The sequence below is a fragment of the Dipodomys merriami genome, unplaced genomic scaffold (genome assembly GCF_024711535.1).
Source record: "Dipodomys merriami isolate MVZ:Mamm:240054 unplaced genomic scaffold, mDipMer1.0.p SCAF_11, whole genome shotgun sequence".
Taxonomy (NCBI): domain Eukaryota; kingdom Metazoa; phylum Chordata; class Mammalia; order Rodentia; family Heteromyidae; genus Dipodomys; species Dipodomys merriami.
This window is the reverse complement of record NW_027202382.1, coordinates 24,377,781-24,402,525: the sequence shown is the minus strand read 5'-3', so window position 1 is coordinate 24,402,525 and position 24,745 is coordinate 24,377,781. Positions and strand designations below refer to the sequence as shown.

Genomic DNA, 24,745 nt, shown 5'->3' with positions numbered 1-24,745 from the left:
TCCCGCAATGGCAGGCATATATTCTTTACTGGTATATGTGGTTTTTAAAGCAGATTAGCAGGTGAAACACCAAGGGAGATACAGGTGTGTATTTTTTTTTTTTTCCTATTACCAAACTTCATCAGTCATGGCACACTGCCTACCAGACACCGGTCTCTGGAACCCAAATATGTTACGGCTTGTGAGGAGAGAAGATCTCTGTGCAGAAGCTCATCGTCACTGCCAACTAAGGTTATCTGGTTTTCCAACCAGGTTTCAACTACGCGGGTGACACGTTGCATTAGCTGACTGCGCCATGAATGAACTTCTTGGTTAAAATAACCATCTACTCCATGAGGTGTTAGGTTCCTGAAGCAAGCACTGAAGACCAGGACATGGCTGAGAAGTATTAAAGGATACCAAGAGACAGCCCCACAACTGCCTTAGAAGAGAGCGAACAACGTTGTTGTATAACTAGACTTCAGATTGGGCTACTTGGCAGAGAGACATAACATAGAAACCACCCTGAACCTCCCCTGGGGAGCCATCGGAGGAGTCAGAGGGAGAGAAGGAGGGAAACAGAACCTTGAAGAGGGGTGAGCATAGAATGGGGAGATAATCAAGCTCGAAATGTTTAATTGACTTATTGAGCTCTCTGGCAAGCAAAGCCTGCAGCAGTTTGGCTGGCAACGGAGACGTGCATGTGGGCACCAGTGATGAGAGGCCTCCTGGGGGAAGGGAAATCAAAACATATCCTTACCCTCTCTTGTTTGAAATCTGCAAAAGCACCATCTGCATATTTCTGCTTGCTCAAAAGCTGTTTCCTCCTCTCCTGGCGTTTGGCACGCTTCTGGAATTCCTCATTGTGAATGTTCAAATGTGAGGTCAGCTCTGCTATGCTTTGCAATTTGCTATCACAGTGCTTACACTGGTAGGTAGCGTTCTGCAGGCGGGGGGCATTGCTTAGAATGACGAAGTCCCTCTTCAGGTCCCGGCTGTGGTGATCGGTGTAATGCATGCACAGCAGCTCGGCTGTGCTGAAGGACAGCTTGAAGCATTTGATACAGCGAAACGGGAGCCACTCGATTTCCTGAGCTTCGCCCTCCACCTCGGCTTTCTCAAAGCTGCCTCTCTCCTCCTCTTCCATCAGCGGGGGCTTCTCGTGTTCGTCCGCATACACAGCTGTGAAGTAGCCTCCCAACTTGCTGGCGTGCTGCTTTTTTGGGAACACTCCTGGATGACGCTTCATGTAATGGGACACGATGCCCTTCTTGCTGAATGACTGGAAGGAACACAAGGAGCACTTTTTCTTCTCCACTGCCCGCCGGAGTTCCTCGCTCAGCTGTGGGGAGTCATCTTTGGGTGGCGAGGGGATGATCACCTTGTTGGGCTTGTCACTGATGGTCCGGGAGGCTGCCAGGCAGTGGGTGTAGTAGGCATCGATGTCGTGGCGCTTCTGGTAGTGGGCAGCCAGCCCTTTACGGATGGGGTTGGTGTAGGCACACAGGGCACACTTGAAGAGGTTGTTCTTGCCCTCTGGCTGGGCACGGACATTGTTGTGCTTGATCCGGTAATGCCTGGCGATGCCCTTCCTGGTGGAGCAGAAGTACTTGCAGAGCTGGCACCGGAACACAGTGTGGGAGACCAGGTGCGAGGTAGAGAAGTGAGAAGTGGACATGGACTCTTCTCCCACCTCCTCCTCGGTGATGGAGATTTGGGAGGGGCTCACTTCAGTGGTTATCTCTGGCTCAAGGGAAACTGGCAGCTTTGGGGGCGAGGGGGAAAAGACATCAAATTCTGGCTGGTTGTGGTACTTCTCGTAATGGATCTTGAGTTTCTCCAAGGTGCCATGCGTGTAGGGGCACAGCTTACACCGGTAGGCGCCGTACCCCTGTTTGAAAATCCTGCTCGTCTCTTCCACGTCATTCTGGGACAGGTCAGTCGACTGCTCCACGTCATGCACAAAGTCCTCAGCGGTCACCTTGATGGCCGGGTGTCGCTTCTGATAATGGGTCAGCACGCCGTGGATGCGGGTGTTGATGTATGGACAATGCCTGCATTTGTAGACCGCACCGGGGTTGATGTCGATGTCCTGGGCAAAGTCGGCAGCCTTCACTTTCATGCCAGGGTGCTTCTTCCCATAATGCGTGAGGAGCCCGTGCAGGTTGTTATACTCGGACTGGCACACCGTGCACTGGTACGGGGTAGAGGAGATGGCAGGGTTCGCTGAAGCCAGATGCAAGGTTTTCTCTGGGGAAAGTCTTGCATCCTCTGGGCATTCAGCTTCCTGCTCGGGGAGTGGGGTGGGGAGACTGTTTTCACAATTCACAGGACCTATCAAGTCTTCGGACGGAAGGATGGGTTTCTCAACCACATCTTTCTCCTTGATAATATCCAGCAGCACGGACTCATCACCATTCATGGTCCAGGGGTGGAAGGCTTGATAATGACTGGTGATGTCCCAGATAGAGACAGCTTCAAAAACACAGTCCCTACATCTGTACGTTTTGGCTTCAGCTGGCATGGCGAGAGAGGGAGACGATGGGTCTGGCCCAGCCCAGAGTTTGGTCGCCATATAAGTATAATCTACATAATGCTCTGGATGCCTCCTTTGGTAGTGCAGGAGCAGCCCATTGGGCTCCGTGTGGGAGTAAATGCACCACTCGCAGTGGTAGCCAGCTTCTATCAAGCCATCTAGAAACGCCCATCGCATGATGGACGTGACCGTGGCCTTCAGGGCAGGGTGGTCTTTCTTGATATGCTTCCTCAGTGCATAGAAATAGGGGGAGGTATAAGAACACTGCCTACACTTGAGTGCTCGGAGCTTCGTCTTATCTCGCTCTATACCAGAAGGGGAAAGCAGCACACAACTGGCCGAGTTCTTCTGGTTCCGGTCGCAGAGGCTTCGGATGGTGGCTGTGTGCTGGCGGATCACATCTGCGTTGGCCTTGAAGTCTCGGTGCTTCTTCTGATAATGAATGAGGACACCTTTGACCGTGCGGTTCCCGTAATCACAATGCTGGCAAAAGAACATCTCATTCTCCACAGGAGGGCCATCTCTCTCCGCACTGCTCCGGTTCAGCGGCTGCATGGAGACAGGAGGCCGAAGGGAGTCTTGGGGCCCTTCGACCCCTCTCATCATTGCAGCTGTGGGAGGAGCCTGTCTGATATATTTGGCAGTGACCTTTATTTCTGGGTGTCTTTTCTGGTAGTGAACAAGCACTCCCACAACTGACCGATTGCTGTAGGAACAGTGTTTGCAGTAGTAAAGCTCAATACTGAGGTCTGGTGGCGGGGGCTGTGGGGGGGGTGGGGAACCCATGTTGGACATTTTGGGAGACATTGGAGCACCCACCTCAAATGATAATTGGGAAAGGGCAGAGCCCCTGTCCACAGACACCATGCGCATGGTTTTCTGGATCCTAAAGTAGGAGGCCTTTTCTTCAGGGTGTTTCTTCTGATAATGAACCAAGACAGAATGCATGTTGGGACTGGCAAATGAGCACACATCACAGTCATACACGACAACGGTGTTGACCGCAGGGTCCTTCTGGTTTTCACAGTCTGGAGTAAAAGTCTTTGAAGGTGTGTTTTTACTAAACGGAGAGGGCAAACCACCACCACCACCACGAGCCACAGGAGTGGACGTCGCCATGTTCTTGGGAGCGGAATTCAGAATCTCCCTCAAGGTCTGAGATTCTGTGTTCAGCCCTTCCTGCTGCTCCACCACGTAGCTAGAAAATATCATGGCATTGTTGATCTTCACTGTGGGATGCATTCTTTGGTAATGCGGCATCAGGCTTCTAACATTCGGGCTCGTGTAGGAACAAAACCGACACCGGTAGATCAGATCCGAATGATCAAAGTTGAGTACATTCATGGCTTCGGGGTGGTGTTCCCCATAATGCTGCTGGAGATCTTCAAAGTTGGTGTAATCGATGTAGCATTCCAGGCACCTGTACACAGCACTGTGATCATTTGGGTCCAAGATGTACCTAAAGCTGAATTTAATGTATGGGTGCATTCGCTGGTAGTGGGTGCTAACACTCCGGGCAGATTTGTTGTTAAAATCACAGTGTTTACAATAGTACAGTCTTCCAGAGTCACCAAAGTCTGTATTTTCATTACTGTGCTCAGTTCCATAGATAGGAGTTGGGGTACTTAGCAAAGCAGTATTGGAGAGTTGATGGTCTTTCATGTTTGTTGAGGAGCCATAGTAATCTTCTTCATCTTCAGAAAGGGTCAGCTCAATCTCAGCCCCATTGGTGGCATTGTAATCATGGGCGATAGTTCGGAAGTTGGGCTCTTTCTGGGGCTCAGTGGTATCTCTGGCCCAAATCTGTTGGGCTGAAAAAGCAGTGGGGACCTCCAGGATGGCTTCTGTGGGCTCTTCTTCCCTGTCCAGCTCGACCTCTATCTCCACTTCATTGTCTTCCTCTTCCTCCTCGTCATCCTCAACGTTGATCACCGCATCTTCTTGCTGTTTGGTTTGGTTGATCTTGCTCTGCAGGTTGCTTGCTATCTCGTCAATTCTAGTTCTCTTCTTCACAGGGGATAAATCAAGAGGGAAGTCATTAGCGAGCTTCCTAGAGGCTTTAGCTACAAAATTGTTCTTGGAGGACAACCCAAGAATTGAGGTCTGACTTTTCTTCACAGTGTTGCTGGAAGAGGGGAGGCTGTCTGTCTCGTTTTCCAGTGGTAGGCTTGAGGGCTGCCCCTCGAATTTTGGCAAGTTGTCACAGAATGAATGCTTGTGCTGCTGATGGACTCTTAGCCCTTTCAGAGTGGTGGTGGAGTAACTACACATGGTGCACTTATAAGGGTGCAGAGGTGGGGCTGGCGTGGGGGGCTGTGGCTGCTGGGTAGGCGGCGGCTGTGGCTGAGGGGGCATCTGATGTGGTGGCTGTAGCTGTGGTGGTTGTGACTGTTGTAGTGGCTGTGATGGTGGTGGTGGTGGTGGTGGTAGTGGTGGTGGTGGCTGTGGCGGCTGCTGTTGCTGCAAAGGGTCCAACAGGACCCCTGACTTTCTACCATTGATGCTCGAGCTCTCGAAAGACACCACGCCTTCGTTCAGTGAGGAAGAAATGCATTCACTCTGGGAATTCACAGCATCCCAATCTGACGTTGTACCCGTGTGACACTGTTTATGAGCCCCAAGTTTTAATGAACTCTTGCAAGTAAATGGACACTCGTCACATTTGTAGACAGCGGTCTTCCCAGACAAGTGGATGTTTTCTATGTGACGGGAGATGCTACGCCGGTGCATGGTCAGGAAAGGACAAAAGGGGCACTGGAATCTATTCATGAACCTTCTAAATGGAATCCCCTTGGTCTCCAATAATTTGTTGCCATCTGAGCTCATCAGCTGCTCAGCCGACAGGCCTGATGTCTGGTGATCCATCACACTCAAACCGTTCTCACTGTCTATTTCATTTAATTCTTCATCAGAACTAGAGTCATTTAGGATGCTGTTAGTTTCCAGGTCAGTAGAAGAATTGGTCATGTCAGTCATTCCATACCGCGATCTCTCTGCTAAGTTAATGAGACCAGAATTATGAGGTGACTTCGGCTTCATCTGAGGGTAAGACATGGGCGAATACTTGGAAGTGGAATTGGGTCTCATGATGGAGTTGCCGATGGAGCCCCTGTAGTTAGATACGTTAGTGCTGGGTATCTCCCGGCTTGCAGCATTCATGGATAGGTAGCTGGAGTTGGATGTGGGGCTTGGAGGATTCTTCTGCACATCAGGTAGATTAGTCCCTTCCTGCTGCTGCCTCAGACTGGAAAGGATTTTGACCATACTACGGTGTTTCTTCATCATGTGGTCACACCAGCGTTCTCGCCGGGGCGTCTGGTAGCTGCACCACTCACAGCAGAAGTTGCCTCGAGACTTCGTCAAAGGTTTGACCATGGATTCTAAGATGCTACGCTCTACAACCTCTGCTGGGAGTTCCTTGCAGGGGTCCTGCAGGGACAAAGGCGGGACCACAGGATCTGGCAGGGGATCAGGATCAGGTGGAGGAGCCGTGGTCTCCTTTAGACTGTTTTTGTGATACATCTTCTGATGCTTCAAGATTCTTGCCCTCCTTGGCGACTTGTATGTGCAAAACTGGCAAGAGAAGACCTTTCCAAATCCCTCGTGCATCATAATATTATAATTTAAGGATCCGGGGACAGGTGGTCCAGCCGAACTCCCTTCAGCTTGAGCTCCATGGACCTTCCTAGTGTGTTCTATGAGGAGATTTTTTGACCTGAAGTAGCGTACGCAGAACTTGCATTGAAAAAACTTGTTTGTTGGTTTGGGATTAGGGGAAATATGCTGACCATAATATCCTGGACTGTGGCCATAGTAACTTCCGGTCCCCAATGCAGTTGCATTTTGACCTAAAGACAATGTATTAAAAAAAAAATGATGAGAAAAGTAAAGTAAAAGGGAATTAAGAAGTTTAGGCTGGGCGTGGTGGCTCAAGTCTATAATCATAGCTGCTTGGGAAGTGGAGATCATGGGATACAAATGTGAGGTCAGCCCATATAAGGGCAAACACGAGACTCATCTTCAACCAGTGGATAGATGTGGTGATGCATACCTGTCATTCCAGCTATAACATATGCCAGCCAGCCCAGCAACATGGCGAAGCATTAGCAGTAGGATTCCAGCCTAGGCCAGCCCGGGGAATCAAATAAAACTTTACCTCTCAAAAAGGGGCTAGAGAGGTGGCTCCAGTGGCCTGCGTACCAAGTTCAAGGGCCTGAGTCCCACTATCCTCCTCCCTCTCCCCCACCTCAAAAAAAAAAAAAAAATCCATCAGGCAAATCAGTACCATTTCAATTATTCTTCAATAATATTCTTCAAGAGTATTCACAGAGCATTGATGAACATACATGTATTATACCTTGTGACAGATGAAAAATAAAGTACTTAACTTTAGATACAAAATACTTTCCTCATTTCTATGAATGAGTAACACAGCTATCAGAAGACAACTTTTATAAACTGTAATATTTACAACTTTCCAAGAGAAACTTTGTTTTCAAAATTAAAAGTAGGAGTGTAGTTCAAATAGTAGAGTTCTTGCCTAGCAAACACAAGCCTGCCTTCAATTCCCCTAAGAAGAAAAACAGTTAAAAGCAGGAGATATACAGAAGCTGGAAGGAGAATAATTTAGGATATGGATACTCTTTAGGATATGGATACTTAAGAGGAGAAAAAGCAATGTCCAATGACTTGCAAAGACCAAGAAATGTCAAAGCCACACATACTATGAACCATGGCTACAGGCTAAGAAAAGAAAACGAGTGCTATAAAAATATGTGAGTTAGTAGTACAGGTTTACCTGATAAATCCTCCGCAATGGCAAATTCATCCTTTACTGAAGAAAATTCCACTTCTGTCTGATTCCCAGCATTCATGGACCCGGATCGGGGCTCATTTTCATTGTCCTCCGCGACATCCGTGGGCTGCAGGAATGCAGTGTGGACATCCTGGATGTGTGCCTTGAGATCTTCGTAAGATGGGGCTCTGAAGTCACAGCCATCACACTGAAGAACCTCCATGATCTGGGGCTACCCTCTCACATTAGGAACCTGAGGCACAAGTCAGAGCAAAGCGTAAAGAATGTGCTCGGCACATAACTCAAGCCGAGGGGGCCACCCAGGGACTAACGGAAAAAACTCCAGTTATCAGTACATTGCTCCTATTGGCTTTGCCAACTGGAGCATTGGCCAAAGAAAGGCAAGCAGACATAATAGAGAAGATGTCCTTGACTTCATCACTTCAAAGAAGGAAAGAAAATCCAGATAAATGTTTTCTGGCTTGATATATCTTCAAATGTCGTTTGGCCAAGAAACCTTAATACTTCAAAAGTTTTAACAGTTTCTGAGCTTCTCCACTAAATTCAAATTTCTTGATAACTTAATATTGACTTTAGTGCTGCCTTGGATTCGTTTTCTTTTGAACTAGAAGGAAAGATGACCTCGATTCAGGGGGAAAAAGGCAAATCTCAGTCTTGATTAGTCAGTTTAATATTACTATTATATTGGCATTTTAGCACCAAGTGATAGAACAGGATCAAATCTCGGGAGTGGCATTAAAGAGTTTATCACTTTTACTAATTTAATGTCTTGATGATATTGGGGTTCACCTCTTTCCTTCCCCAAATAATCTAGTTGTCCCCTTTTTCTTTCACATCAGCTAAATGATTATTTGCTCATTTACTACCTACCAATTAAAACCTAACAGCCTCTTCCATCTAATTAGGTCATAAAATATTTCTCATGAGGTTTTCAAACAACTTTAGATGACAATCCAGATTCTAGTTTAACATTGCACCTTGGCACTCAATTTACAGTAAGACAACAAAAGCTGGACGTGTTGAAGAAGTGACTAAGTTGTAACATTGTCTTTTTCCTCTTTTCTTCGCTATAGACAGGAATTATATACATGCAAGAAGCTGTGGATCTGGTATAGAATAAAGCGTAGATGCCCAGCTTCCTTTCATTTGGTGGTTCACTTTGTGAATGAAATACATAGAAAGATTCAGACTAACCCAGTGGAGAGTCCCACCATTAAGAAATCAAAATACATACTAGAAAGGTATCATCCTTCCAATCTAAATATACATCCTACATCGAGATACCCAGTTATTACATTAATGAGTGAGTTACTTCAATTAAGTTCACCACAAACTCTACCGAGTCATTATAATCTAGAACCAGATGTCCAAGAACTAAAGCTGGAGCCAGATCTATTTTATGATACAATTTTCTGTGCCTTTTTTTTTTAATGAAAAATAAATGATTTCTGCAGGGGAACAAAGGCCAGTAATACTCATTCAATGTCATGCAAGGAGCCCTGGGCATGACAATTTTCTATGAAAGAATGCTCCTCCTGGTTGCCTGCTAAAATAACTTCTGGCACGTCCAGCTCTGAACAGCCTGAGCTTGCAGAGTGAGACACAGATATTTACCTCCTCTTCTTTCACCCAGCAATTTATCCTTTTATTTATTTTTCTCAATAAACACTGAACTGTGCACCAGACTCTTTTGTTTTGTTTTGTTTTTTTTCTTTTTCAGCTAACGAAGTCTCAATATTCCAGATCCACAAGCTTTTAGGTCGAAGCACCAACCCAAATTGTGTGGAAGAGGTTGCTATCAGCTCTGGATCAAATTACAGCAGTCACCAAGGCCCCACCCCACTTCTCCTTTCGCACAGTCCATTAGACCTGAAAACAAATTTTTCCATGGTGCAGACGACTCCTGCATTTAGAACACTTCACAGGAAAAAAAAAAAAAAGAGATCATCCAGTGTGTACTTCCCATCTCCCCCCCCCCCCCCCAGCTTAGTCCTTTCATCTCAGCCAAACAAGCCACCGCTCTGCTGAATGTGTTTATCACACTTTCAAGAGATAGGAGCTCCTGCGTCACTGAAGCTCTAAGACTCACTAAGCTGCCCTAGTCCTCTGAGCTTTAGGAGCAGCCATTTTAGCTCAGAGCTTCTTCTCCCGTGCACAACATGGCTTCTTGCTCTTGAATTCTGCTAGGCTGGCTGACAATCAGAAGTAAATGCTACCCAGGCAGGCTGGCCTCTTCCTCAGCTCTTCTCCTCCCCAACAAAGAATTAACTGTTTGCATTTCTTTCCAAAAAAGCAGCACCTTGCTCCTCCTCAAATGTCATTCATCAAGATCTCCAAGGGTTCTTTTAATTCCATGATTGATATGGTGGTTCATTAATTCCCAGCAGAGCACTGGGTCAGAAACAATGTAGACCCTGACCTAGACGCTGTTGTACAACACCAGGATTTGGGGCTGTGATTTGGGGGCACCTCCAGAATGTCTTGACTTCCTGAGTCATAGCTGTCCTTCCCCTCACAGTAGACATACCATCCGATGAGGCTTGCCAGATTCCAAAGTCTAATGACCTTTGTTAATCACCAGCCAGTCTGTCTGCATCAGCAGACCCTGCCAACAGACACACCCTTCGACACAAAGGCTGTAGCTATTCCTTTTAGAAGAGGTTCTCTGAAAGCTCCATTGTGTGGCAGAGAGGAAAACAAAATCTCTTCCCTTCAAAACTTCAAGCCTTTAGAAATAATGCAACAAAAGGCTTTCTGCTGTGTGTCTTTCGGAAAATTTGAGCATGGTAAAACCACAACAAAAATTATGGCAGTGTATGAGAACCACAGGGTCCCTTTCTGTATTAAGTCATCCACCTAGAGGATGAAAATTTATCTTTTGATTCATTCTCTAAAATCTTTGGTGTCTTCTGAAACTGTTATCAAGGATGCTCACCTCATTGGATACAAACACAAACAGTCTTCTTGTTCTCGCTACAAAGGAGATTAAAGGGTTATGAGATCAGATAATAAAAAAAAAGAACCACTGATTTGGAAAAAGAAGAGATGATGAAAGTGATTTTCTAATGGGTTCTAGCTTTAATGTTGTAGCAGTCTTGACCTCAAAAAGAGCTCAGAGCCTTAGCAGAGGTTAATCTCTAGGCTACTGATGGAACCAGCAGCAGGTAGAAAGAATGGCCTTCAATTTGATGTCTGCACCTGCACTGAAATGAGGATGTTGCCTACTTTGAAAGCCATTTTGCCTTTGTGTACACATTTCTTCTGAAGATGCTGACAGAAGAAGAAAACAGAAATTGCTGGCATGGCCCAAACAATCAAAGAAGCAGAAACTTGATATGGTTATAAGACTGTGGATGTCTACTCTTGCAAAAAAAAGAGTAGAAGAAGAGTAAGAAAGGATAGCAACGGAAAATACCAGACCTAGGAAATGACTTACTCATTCATCAACAAAAAATGTTGGTTTTTATTTTTCAAAAGGTAATAATCCTCTAAGAATCCAGTCATGAGACTGAACGTGAGAAACTGAACAATCGCATAGATTGTTTCAATTAGTCAGAAGAACAGCAACCCTTAGAATTAACCTCGACCCAGATCTGCCACAAAATTATGATAGCAAGTAAAAGCCTTCATCTTCAATCCACTTACTTCATTTAGTAACAATTGTGATTAGGAGATAAGCGGTATTTTTTTTCTTACTTACCAAATCAGCATAATCAAAAGCAGAAAAGAAAGTTTCTCAAACTAACTAAAAAGAAATATTTTCAGAAGTGATGAGATCAAGCTACAAATCACACAAGCACCTCCAGCTCTTGCCCCAACACAGTATTTCTAGGCTCTTCAAGGCCTGATAACTAGAACAGATAACAGTCCTGTCAGATAACTAGACTCTGGATGCCACCTGTACTGACACCTGCCAGGTGTCACTCTCCAAGATCCCACACCTAACATGAGTCTTCCTAACTAATTGTTTGTGTCTTCAAACTACTTCATTTTAATGGTTTGGTTGGGTTCTTTAGTTTACCATGATAGTTTTCAAAATGTGAGGCTTTGAAGGGAAGCCCAATTGTTAAGGTCTGAAAAGAAAGTGAAGGGGAGGGAGGGAGAGAGAGAAAGGGGAAGAGAGAGAGAAAGAGGGAGAAAGAGAGAGAGAGAGAGAGAGAGAGAGAGAGAGAGAGAGAGAGAGAGAGAGAGAGAGAGAGAGAGAGAGAGAGAGAGAGAGAGAGAGAGAGAGAAACCCTAAACCCAATCGTGCATGCTTGACAATCTCTTGAAAACGCATCTAGGGATCATGTTAAAGATCTGGAATATAAACGCTGTAACAAGAGAAAGGACATGATGACACAAACTGCTCTTTCTCAATCTGAAGAATGCCCACCTACTTTCTGAGCTCATAAATCCAAGGATCTATTATATATCAGTTTTTCCACCTGGGAAGGATAGCCACAGGTTCATTCATCCCTTTGTCCTTCCAACTTACTGTCACAGGGAAGGGAAGGTGTCCTTGATGTTTCTCAGCATTCTCACAAGCCTGTCACCATCAACCCTGGTCCAGGTCAGCATGGCAAACACTACTCTTTAAGCCTGATGACCAGGAGAGGGACCTCAAACCAATGTCCACGTGGTTTTAGGAAGGAACCAAATGAAAACACATAGGCCTGGCCCTGATCTAACTTATTCTCTAACTGATAGACTGCAGACCAGAAATAAAGCTGTGAAATCCCACAGCCATGTGATTCGGTGGCAACTAATTACAACCTTTTAAAGCCTTTGAGAAATGGATCCAGGTTCACCATCAGGTGCTTTTCCTCTCTCCACTCCAGAAACCTACCTTCATTTCTAAGACAGGATTCCCCAGTTCTCTTCAGTCACAGTCCTAAGAAGGGGCTTTTGTTAGCCTCTTTTGGGTTTCCTTTACTTACTTTCCAATGAATGGAAACCCCTATTACCCAAGTGCAGGTAACAAAATGCATCAACATTGAAAATAGCTGAAATACAGAAAAACTAGCAACTTCAAGAGCATTCTTACAACAAATGTATTTATAGATCAAAGGCTATAGATATGATGAGGTCAAAGTATTGGGGGGAGGGGGACATTAGGAGTTGATGTTTCTAATTTCAAGCCCCAGAGCCTAAATAAGTAATAGGGAAACAAATGAAATTAATCAACTTGAGAGTGCTACTGGATGTCTATTCTTAGCAATGAGCACTGTTCCATAACCCTGCTAACTTAAAGTTTATTAAATTGTCTTTCTAAAGGCAGTGAATTGAGAAGCTGTTCAAAAATAAAAATTATAACAAACTAATAGAACTCCCAACACCTAGCGACCACCATCTATCCCACTGCATTTGGTATGATGACTATAGACTGGTGTCTTCAAATGTCCCATCAAATGCTTTTGCTGTTTGCCACATGATCGAAGCCATGCTGTGTGTTCTTGAAAGGTCTAACATATCAAGGGGGATAAATAATTAAGGAATTCAGAAGGGAGACACAGCTGTTCTTCAAAACCAAATTTTCAGAAGAGAAAGGATTAATTTGCAGTCACATATGTAGCCTTCAATATGAGACTGAATTTAAATAGTAGCCAGGAAATACCACATGACCATGTTCTGCCCGGGCATGTGGCCTCTCAGTTGTATGTGGCTAGCCTGGTCCATCTGTGGGATCTTGTAGACAAGCACAAAGTCTGAAACAGACAACTTGCAGATCCATAATCCAGTCACCTGGACAAAGATGCTAATCTTCAGATTATGTCTTATTTTAGGACTGCTTGCTCGCCTACATAAAGTTTTCAAGTAGTATAGCATAGGCTAGAGTAATATTTCATAGCAGATGCATTTGGGATGGTTATTCAAATGAGAGGAGCATCTAGGCATTTAATCCAAGCACAGAGGGAAAAATGCCAGAGATATAAGTAAGAAGTGATTCTTGGCTGAGTGACGTGTTATGAAAGCAGGTAGTGAGTGTCTAGCACAGAAAGAGATACCACAGACCTTGCAGAGAATTCGTGCATTCCTTTGGTATGATATAAGACTAACTGGGGCCAACAGGCCAATAGGCAGTCTGCCAACTCCCCTGTCCTTAGAAAAAGGAAACGTGTGACTGGAACAAGAAGATAAAAGGAGAGAGAGGACAAGAAAAGAAAGGAAGGAAGCAGGGTGGTATCTTAGTAGCTTTAGACCTCATTGTCTGTAAACAGGGTACCTGTAGTTCACCAGATAACTATTAATTCTGAGAAGAGTCTGGACAATTTTCTTGAGATGTGACTTAGTAACAAAATGGCGATGCTTCTCCCACACTCCATTTCTCAAAATGCAACCAGGACAAATGACAAGTCTGGCTCATCGTGTTCTTTCAAATAATGGGAAACCATTCTTGCTGTCAAATAAAAATATTAGAAATGATAAGGACAGAGGAATGCTCTGAAGTGTCATGAGTTCATGGGGAAGTTCCTGGGAAACTTTTGAAACCATTCTGGCTCTAGCATTTTGAATGAGAGGTAACTGATTTCTGTCCTCACCCACACAGGAGAGACGGGGGGAAAAAATCAGTGTTCTGTTTAGAGACTCTTCAGAATGCTGGCTGGGTTTCTACAAACACTTTCCACACTACAAGCACTCTCATTATAAAAATTGTAAAATTAAAGGGAAGTTGCAGATATGCTGCTGGGTCTTCATTACAGAACTGATTAAGACGCAGAGTAAGCAGAATCTACAGTAAAAGTCATCTCCATCAGGAAAGATGAAAAATGTACACTGACTCTATTCCCTGTGAGCTTTTGAGCCTGGCTGCTCTTGAGCCATGGACATGTCTTTATGGTCCCAAGTGTTCCTGGCTCTCAAGATCCAGTCACACATACTAAGCCTCAATTCAGTGGTTTGGGTTTTAACAACTTACCTTGTTCTCTATTATTAGTCAAACAAACAAACAAACAAACAAACAAACCCATGATGGCTGCTGATCTGTGGAGGGCATAAGAAAGTTTTGCCAGAACTTTTTTTATTTTTAATTTGAGAAAAGCCCATAAAAAGTCCTACTGTAATCTCTTGGGAGACTTTTTTACTCATGGTTGGCTCCAAAAATTCAGACAAGTCCATTTTCAGCAACATGGATGGAACCCAAAGCACACTGTGTTTAGTAAAATAAGTCAGGCACAGAAAGATAAATACTACATGTTTTCACTTATATGTGGAAGCTAAAGTTGGTCTCAAAGGAGTAGACTCTGAGAAAAGTGTTGAAGAAGGAGGGAAGGATAGACAGAGGATAGTTAACAAATACATAGGTACCATCGGACAGGAAGTATAACTTCTGTATTGGAAAAGTCTGGGATGGAATCAAGTGCCTCATATATGCTAGATAAGTACTCTATCACTGAGCTACACTCTAACCACTAAGATGAATAAATCTCCTAATATTTTATAGCACAGTGGGATGGTGGCAGAAAATAATTAATTGCATATTTTTCAAATAGTTTCCAGGAGGGATTCTGAATATTCCCAGCACAAAGAAATGACATACATGCAGTGACAGATATGTAATGATTCTGATCTGATCATTACATGGTAAATATATGTATTGAAATGAAATATATTGCAATGCTACAGAGCACCCTCAGAAGTATGTATAGTAACTATGCATCCATTAAAATATATATTTAAAAAATTTAAATGACAATTTCTGAAAGGTCACTTCCTTTAAGTACCTTTTTTTTTTTTGACAGTCCTGGCACTTAATCTCAGGGCCTGGCACTGTCCCTGAATATCTTTGTGTTCTAGGCTAATGCTCTACCACTTGAGCCACAGCACCACTTCCAGCCTTTTCTGAGTAGTTTACTGGCTTCAAACCTGCCAGAGCAGGCTTCGAACTGTGATCCTCAGATCTCAGCCTCCTGAGTAGCTAGGATGACAGCTGTGAGTGCCACTGGCACGTGGCAGTGCCTATCAATAGTAGTAGGCCCTCAAACAATGACTCTTGTAGTTAAATTCCTCACACCAAACAACACTGACTCTCTAAGCCTGACACCTGGGGATCTGTCTGTGGGTTTCTCTCCAAACCATGGCTCCTTGCAGAGGGCAACAGGGTGAAAGTCTCAGAGGCCTGCTTTCTGAAAAAGCTAACAATGGTGGGTCTAAATGGAGCATAAACATTTTCAAGACTGTCTACAAAAGATTGTTTTTCCTCCCATCTTGGCCTCCACCTGTAGTAGAAGCATTCAGAAAACTGACTTAACTATTCGATCCATTTAACTCCATTGGTTTTCCTACCTTTGCTTCAGCAAATTAATAAACAAAAAACACATTATGTGGCAGATACTCAGGAATTAGATCTTTTTAAGGACAACTGAAGAATTTATTTTCTTCCAATCCTCAATCTATTTTCCTCAAGTTTGCCATCAGTAATTGCTGCCCTGCAAGAACTAAGCAGAAAGTATAGACATGTGACTGCCAACATAGCTATATGGACTTTATGATGGTGTAAAAACACTCACTTATGTGCCCATAAGATGAGATAGGGAAACTGTGGGAAAGAAAATGAAGGGGTGACATTGTCCAAAAGAGAAATGTACAGGTTATCCGCATTGTGAAATGGTAACCCCTCTGTATGTAAACACCTTCATAATAACAATAAAACTATATGAAAAACAAACAAAAACCCCCACTCCAGTGCGCCCTGATATTCTGCAAGTTCTTATTGATAAATCCTACTTTGGTTTAATGAACTTGGTTCTTTTGAGTTATTCACTATTGAGCTGTCCAAAAAAGCAAAACTGCAGAAATGTCAATCCAGCCAGTTAAAGAATGTGCTGTCAGGTCACTACAACTGAAAAGTGACAGTAGGTGTGATGTCCATGCCAGCTTCACAGTGAGCAAATCTATTAAGGCCATTCATCGTTTATTCTAACTGAAGAGATCAGATTATGATATTTATCCTTTTTGTATGAGGAACCTGTATTACAAGATTTCTCTTCTCATATTCTAAAAGACTTTCTTGATTAAATTCATTCACTTACTTGTTATTATTTTTCAAAGTCATAAAAATGCCACTCTACATATGGCTGCCTCTTCATTATTCAAGTTCAGGCTCAAAGGAGAGCCTTTCAAAGGTCATTCCACGACAACTCCATCTAATGTTAGTAGTCTATTATTTTTCCTAAAAAATTGAACTCTCCCAGGTAGCTCAGTGGTAGAGCACTTGCTTTGCATGCATGAGGCCCTAACTTCAATTCCTCAGCACCACATAAGCAGAAAAAGCCGGGAGTGGTGCTGTGGCTCAAGTGGTAGAGTGCTAGCCTTGAGCTGAAGAGCTGAGGGACAGCGCCCAGGCCCAGAGTTCAAGCCCCATGACCGACAAAAAAAAAAAAAAAAAAAGAAAAAGAAAAAGAAGAAAAAGAAAATTGAACTCCCATTCACAATAATAACACAAACACACTTTCTCTTATGCTTCTTTTTTTCCTTCCTTTTTGACATATTTGTTCTTCTCTACTATCTGTTATACTGAGAGAAGGTCTATCTCTGTCATGAATGTCTGTCATTTCACCATGGAATTTTCAGTCCTAGAGACAGGTTCCTCACTATATTCAATAAGCACTCAGCAAATAAGAATGAATAAATGAATGAATAAAAGAGTGGCTAAATGAATGAATCGAATAATATTCTCACGGATCATTAAAACAAAAACAAAGATGGGCCATGAAAGCTAGATTCTTCTCTGTATCAGACAATTTTTGTTTTAAACACTATCACTCCCAATCTAGGGCTAGTTGGCAATATTCACAGATAGTTTTAGTTAGCATAACTAGATGAGGGAATACAACCATTATCTAATGGGTAGAAGCCAAGGATACTGCTAAACATTCTATGATGCATAGGACAGTTCATCTAAGAATGACCTGACTCAAAATGTCAATGGTGTTGAGGTTAGAAACCCTCTCACAAGTGATCTCTAGGTACTTTCCGCCTCTTCATAAAACCTACCTCCCTTTCTCAAGTCCTTTTTAGGGTCCTAACTGAGGAGTTTCTAACTCAGGTGATCAACAAGCAATCTCTTAGTTGCAAGTTTTATGACTCTAATTGTAAATGATTCTAGCAGCCCTCCTGTCAAGCAATGCCATGAGTTTTTTTTAATGTTTTTTTATTGTAAAAATACTGCACAGAGGGTTACTGTTACCTGAATAATGAGTACATTTCCCATCCAGCATTGTTACCTTCTTTGTTTTCCCGCTACCATCCCTTCCCTTCCCACCTCCCCAACTCCTCTCCGCCCCCAAGTTGTAAAGTTTGTTTTTAACATAGTGTCTTGTACATCTCATGGCTATGATGGGTCAACCTGTATCCTTGTTTCAGCATTTTGTTATTTCCCTTCCCCTCCCCAAATTAAAAAATATAAGAGGATGTTAAGCAAAATGAACCCCAAGATAGGGACACAACTGTTTTTTTTCTTTCTTGCTATTGTTTTAATGTATGTATAATGTACTATGTGATTCTTTTGTTTCTTTGTATGTTCTTCCCCCATAGTATAATCCCTATTTTCATTGTATTTGATTCCAGCACCATGAGTTTTCAGTTTTATTTTTCTGATCTGGCTCTTTTACCAAAAATCTTCTAAGAAAACTCTAGATGAAGGCATATGAGCATTCCAGCCTTCTTTAGTGCTAGGGTCCTTACACTGTTGATTATCCTGTCGACTTGGTGAATAAAAGTTCAATGTCACAAGAAGTGGCCAAATGTCTGACACTTAGCACATGGTCTCCAACTAAATTTCTGTTAACACAATACATAGCTTCTCTTCAATGTATAAACTTTATCTTCCTTCAAGTGCTAGACCCACAGGCAACCCAAAAATTACTCTTTCAAAGAACAAATGAAGTGCTCTTATTCGATTTGTAGTATAAATGACTATCTGTAGTTCTGTTTTGCCACAGAAAATTAACCAGGATTAACTTGAAGTAAATGTTTAGGAACTTAGCAAGTCCAGAGACCCTCTCTCACCAGAAAAAGAAAACTTATTTTCTATGACACGTTCCACTCCAACTAATAAAGCTAGTGAAAACACATCACACTGATTAGCTAGCTAACTACTGTGATACCAAGAATTCTAAGCCTTGGTCCTTCATATTTAAGTTAGGGCCATTCTCCTCTACCATCTCTTCCATCTCTTCCCTGGCTGCACTGTTCCTACCCATGTGTACATCGCACTGCTAAGCTACTGTGAACTGCTGTGCCAGCTGTGGGCTCACCACCAAACATTACTTGCAAAGCATTCTAGGAAGCTTGAGAGTAGTTCCCCGCCCCCCCCCCCCCCGTGTGTACAATAAGAACATGGAAGCATTTTCAGTGGACAGAGTGTACCACATTTAGGTAGGAACCAAATTTTCCCTCCTTAGCCTCCCTGAAAAACACTGAAACAATGTATTTACTTGTGCCTTCCTTAAAGCAGGAAAGAATTCTCTGTTAATTATCCATAATATCATGACATTCACTAGGGAGTCTAAACTTAAAAGACCAGATAGTCCAACCTGGTTCAAAAATCTTCATTTTTCAGATAATGAACTAAGGTCTCAAGAAATACAATCTGAGCAGGGCGCCGGTGGCTCAGGCCTGTAATCCTAGCTACTCAGGAGGCTGAGATCTGAGGATAACGATTCAAAGCTAGCCCAAGTAGGAAAGTCTGTGAGACTCTGATCTCACAGACCAGAAGTGGTGCTGTGGTTCCAGTGGTAGAGCGCTCACCTTGAGCTGAAGAACACAGGGACAGTGCCCAAGCCCAGAGTTCAAGCCCCACAGTGGACCAAAAACAAAAACAAAAACCATAATCTGGCCAAGCCTTCTGGAACATAAATTTTCAGGAGCTGGGGAAAAAAAATTAAAAAAAAAAAAAGAAGAGAGAAAGTCATGGAGGGAAGAAGGTAGGGAAGGGAAGAGGGAAAGAAGGAAAAAGGAAGCAAGGAAGGAAGGGAGGGAGGGAGGGAGGGAGGAAAAAGAAAGAAAGAGAAGGAAGGAAGGAAGGAAGGAAGGAAGGAAGGAAGGAAGGAAGGAAGGAAGGAAGGAAAAAGAAGGAAGGAAGGAAGGAAGGAAGGAAGGGAGGGAGGGAGGGAGGGAGGGAGGGAGGGAGGGAGGAAAAAGAAAGAAAGAGAAGGAAGGAAGGAAGGAAGGAAGAAGGGGAAGGAAGGGAGAGAGGGAGGGAAAATGACTTCTTAAACTTTTAAATTTCATAATCAGAGAAAGGAGCTCAGCAGTAAGGATGCTCCACAGTGCTATTCAGTTTATCCACAACTATTCACACTAAAAAGTCCATGCTTCACAGATTCTCAGTAATAAGCATCTTTCTTCACTAGGGAGACAGATTCCAGAATCCCCCCAGTGTCTCTCTTCTGCCATGAATTCACACTCAGGAGGGTAACCAAAAATAGTATAAAATCTATTTGACTGTTCAGAGAACTTCTTAGGCATGCAAGCAGTGTGTTCATACTCTGGAAACACATTTGAAAGTCTGAAAGTTGCTGACAAAGGTATGCACAGCAGAACAAGAGCTATAACACTGAATTATCTTTTTTCAGACTCTAACCTCATAGAATCAGAACAAGGTTATGTAGTAACGGTATGCCTGCCAAATCTACCCCAGGAGATACATTGCCTTGTTTCTTATGGATAACGTGCACTGCCAACAAAGTCAGTGAAGAGCCTTAGGGGTATCTGGAAACATCAGAGTCAGTTCCATGTAACGCAGAAAGACGAGCCATCAGTCCTGCAAACACATAGAAAGGACACCAACCTCCTCATGGCTCACCTGGTAAATGGCTCAGACCAACCAAACCAGAACATGGCTGATGCCAGCTGCCAAATGAAATTAATAGTTCATTCAAAAGAAATGCAACTTGGGATATTTTTCTCTGTTAATTGATTATCGAAGTCTTTTATAAAGGGGAAGGGGCCACTACCACTCTGATGAGAAGATGTTGAACTTTCCGTATCTGTTCATCAGAATAAGCTATTGCTTACTTAGCTTTATCCATTAAGAGTGGTACTCTACCACTTGAACCACAGCTCCACTTCTAGCTTTTTGCTGGTTAATTAGAGATAACAGTCTCTCATAATTTTTCTACCTTGGCTGGCATCGACTGAGATCCTCTGATCTCAGCCTCCAGAGTAGCATGAGCTACCCGTGTTGAGCCTGATAGCTTTCATTCTTAATATTAAAAGTCTGGTCCTGGCACCTGTAGCATCAACCTCAATAGAAGACCTTGTTAAAAATGCAACTTTCCAGGTTCCATTACAAGCTTCAACCAGTTTGAAGACGAGGCCTAACAATCTGCTTTACCATGATTTCAGGGCAATTCTAATGTCCTCAGAGGATTTAATACCCAGCTCCATTTTCCTTTCAGTATGAAACAGTACCTGAGACCTCTAACCAGAACAGAGTTTTCCCTGTGTACTGTGTAGAAACCTTAGCTTAAAATAGATGATTAAATAAACATAGTAATAGCTATGTGGCACAGTTCTTAAGGATAAAGAGGAGACTAATGTTTGCAAATAGTCAGCTTATTTACTAATTAAATGGGAAAATACTAATTTGTGGGTCCAACTATTAGTAGCAAGCAAGAAAACACGTAAAAGAGAAAATTTAAAAGTATGAATGATGTGGCCAATACAATGCTGATATTGATATTTATCTCCCTTAAAAACGTCAGAACTGTTTGTGATATGGTGTCCTGGATATTTCTCACATGAGACATGGAAATACATAGAAATTGGCAATATTTTATCCAAGACCAGGAGGCTGAGATTTGAAGATTCCAGTTTCAAGCAAGCCTGGATAGACAAATCTGAGAAGGTGGTATCTCCAACTAACCAGCAAAAAGCATAAATTGGAAGTGTGGTTCTAATGGTAGAGCCCTAGCCTTGTGTGGAAAAAGCCAAACCAGAGCTCTAGTACCAGCACAAAACCAAACAAAATAAAACAAAAACAAACAAACAAATAAAGACAACATTTTTTCCAGAAGATTCTAAAGGTTGGGTGAAACCTCAGGTCCCTAAATTCTTGCATGATAGAAAGCTTTTGTGGTGAATAAAATCGTATAAGAAAACACCCCTATTCTTGAAGTGGTCATTTGAATGTTACACTAAGACTGTAATTCAGAGCCAAACTCACTAAGAAACACCTGAAAACGTAAAAGTGTTTCAAAATCTCTCAAAGGAAGGATATTCACTTTAAATTAACAGAGAACTTAAAAAAAAAAAAAAAAAAAGAGCATCTAAGCATCCCAAAACGCAAGGAAAAGTATGGATAATTGAGAGGAAAAAGAAAGGAAACTATAGCCATATAAAACCAACAGACCTATAAAAATAGGGCTTAAAACTTAGAATCATAGAATTTAGGCATAAAATTGGCCAACTGTGTTTCTGAATCTGTTAAGACTGCTAAGGACTCCTAAAAAGAAGGAAAATATAGAGGAAAAACAGAGCAAAATAAAACTCCCACAACATGAAGATTCAGTCTCTAAGAAGAAAATGGAGCAGGCATTAAAGAGGATTTTTCTTTTATTTTTAAAGTCCAAGACTGGGACTCAAACTCAGTACTTGACACTTTCACTCAGTGGCTAGCACTCTACCCACTGAGCCATACCTCCAACCCAATTAAGGATATTTCAAGAGATAGTACCCTCATTAGTTGGGAGCCAAAGAAGTTCTAATAGATACATCTCAATCAAAGATAAGAAAAAAATACACTGAGGGAGAAGGTAACAGAAAAAAAAATAGCATGGAAAAGATCAATGAGCAAACAATATATTCTGAAAGACCAGGAGGCAGAAGAAAATTACATACAACAATTAATTGAGTCCATGGAAGAAGAGATCAAAGACAAGATGCTAAGGCAGTAGAATCAGATGAAAGAGCGGAGCTGGCACTTGAAGAAAGTGATGACAAAAATATCATTGCAGAACTAGCAAATATATTAAAGTTATAAAAGGTATGATCTACAAACCAAAAACCAAAGGGGATGATACGGAAAACAGTCATCAAAACATTCAGCAAAATGCAGAGGAAGGGGACTGCAGATGAAAGCAGGTAGGGGAGATGACAGATGAGGTCTGAACAGAGAGATCCAATATACAGATAAAGGTATTGTAGAAGGAAACAGCAAAACAAAACAAAGCAGAACAAAACAGGCACAAATCCTTGAGAGAACATAGCTGAGAAAATAGAGTAGATGACATTCTAGGAAGAATTAACATTGAATGATCAAAACGGAGACATCAGGGAATTTACAGGATTTCAAGAATGAACATTGGATTCTAATAACAGGCATTTAAAAGCTATTCAGTGACAGTGAGGAAAGTCAGGTGGCCTCTGACATTTTAATGGTATCATTCGATGACAGAAAACAGGCAGTGTCTATAGAGGCTTAAGAGAACCAAGAAAGACTTAAAAGTATTCAGTTCCTAACTAAATTCCCAACTACATTTAAACGTAATAGTTAACTGGGTAATAGTGGCTGATGCCTTTAATCCTAGCTACTTGGGATGTTGAAATCTGAGGACTGAGGTTCAAAGCCAGCCTGGTGAAGAAAGTCTGTGAGACTCATATCTCCAATTAATCAGTAAAAAGCTGAAAATGGAGCTGTAGTTCCAATAGTCAAGTGCTAACATTGAGAGAAAAAGCTAAGGGACAGTGCATACATAAAGGACATACATACATTTGTTTTCCCCCTAATTCAAATCGTCAGATAGAACTGCAGTTCATGAGTAACTCTTCTTCAAAACCTCCTCCAGATGTATGTCCAACCAAGAGAAGCTTCAAAATCAAAGTCTCGAATATAGGGAATTTGCTGGGCACTAATGGATCGATCATACCTATAATCCTAGCTACTCTGGAGGATAAAATCTGAGAGTCTGAATTGGAGCCTAGCTGGGCAGACAAATCTGTGAGACTCTTATCTCTTAATAAGCAACTAAAAGCTGTGGAGCACCAGTCATAAGCGGAACAAACAACCATAGACCATGAAGTACTGAGTTCAATCCCCAGTATCGGCACCACCACGACCATCACCACCCCTACCACCATGACAACAGCAACATCAACACAGGGAATTTGCGGGTAAGCAGACGCTGCATGCATTGAATCCACTTAAACTAAGGTTGAAGAATATAGTACTTGCAAAATGAAATTATAACCCTTCAAATGTAATAACTACAATAGCAAAAATTATCCCATAATAATCATAAAAGTATTCAGAAGGGGCAAAAATCATTAACCATTATAACAAAATAAAGAGGTGGGTGGGGAAACTTTAGAGGATACTATGTCAATGAATATTTTTAACTTTTGTAGTAGGACATAAATACTTGATACTGTTTCATTCCCAAAGTTAATAAAACTCCAAATAGATGGATAGCTGCATGTTAATTAAAGACAAAAATTTAATTAGTAATAAAAATAAAAGTAGACTATAGCTTTGCATTATTAAAGAAGGAAATCAAAGAAAATGTAGGTCATATAGTGAAAGGCAGAAAGCAAAGAAAATAACATTGAAATAGAAAAGAGAATGAATAAAATCAATTGTACTCCAGTATATATCAATACATGCGAATTGAAAAACTCTTCTAGAAATATCCCCAAAGTAGATTAAAAAACAAACATTTTTTTAAAGTAAGAGACATAAAGTATCAAAGTAATAATTTGGCCAAAAACATATCAAGCAAAACAAAGCATGGCTCATGATTAATAGTATTCATGGTTAAATTCAAGATGCAAAAAAGCTTTTAGGATGTTAAAGATGCTCATAATGGAAGAATGTACAATCCACAGATTATGGATATTTATGCCCTCTTAGCAGCACCAAATACTCACATATACATAAAAAATGGCAACAGACACAAAAAATAGACATAAACATGTATAGATGAAACAGAGAAAGACAACTGAGGATATAATTAATATAATTAACAAAACTGAGTTGAGATACATTTCAAATTTCATATACTAGAAATAGAAAACATTCTTCCTTTTTTCCCAAGCATCTGTGGGACTTTCACAAAGGCCTCCAAGTGCCCATGAGGCCTTTAATTCCAGAATTAAGACATAACAAGTTATAATCACAAAAAACAATGTACAATTTCAACTTGCAATGTAATAAAGGTAGGGAAAAAGAGAAACAAATTTCCAAACATTGGGAAACTTTCTAACATCCTCCAAAACAATTTGTGGGATAATCAACTGCAGAATATGACTTGAAAAAGTGTTACAAAATTTTGTAAAAGTGATGCTTAGAAGAAATCTCATAGTTAAAGAAAGTTATAAATCAAGGAATAATACCTCATCATAAACTAAGAAATAATAATACTAAATGATCAAACATCTAACTCACATACGAAGAAAAGTAAAAAAAGGAGTTGATTACAATAAAGATACAAAAC

General features: G+C 41.9%; 1 protein-coding gene across 2 annotated transcripts in view; it reads right to left on the bottom strand.

Annotated features, from left to right (window-relative positions):
• Positions 1–24,745, bottom strand: part of Znf462 (zinc finger protein 462) — a 146,241-nt gene that overhangs the window by 78,307 nt on the left and 43,189 nt on the right. For both annotated transcript variants that reach the window (XR_011369566.1, XM_070011153.1), the window contains exons 2-3: positions 7,314–7,563; positions 740–6,363 (exon numbers count right to left, since the gene is read on the bottom strand). Coding sequence is in view for 1 of the 2 variants with exons in the window: in XM_070011153.1 (XP_069867254.1) it covers positions 740–6,363; positions 7,314–7,533 (5,844 nt within the window). In the remaining variant the exon portion in view is untranslated. The remainder of the gene's footprint in view (positions 1–739; positions 6,364–7,313; positions 7,564–24,745) is intronic.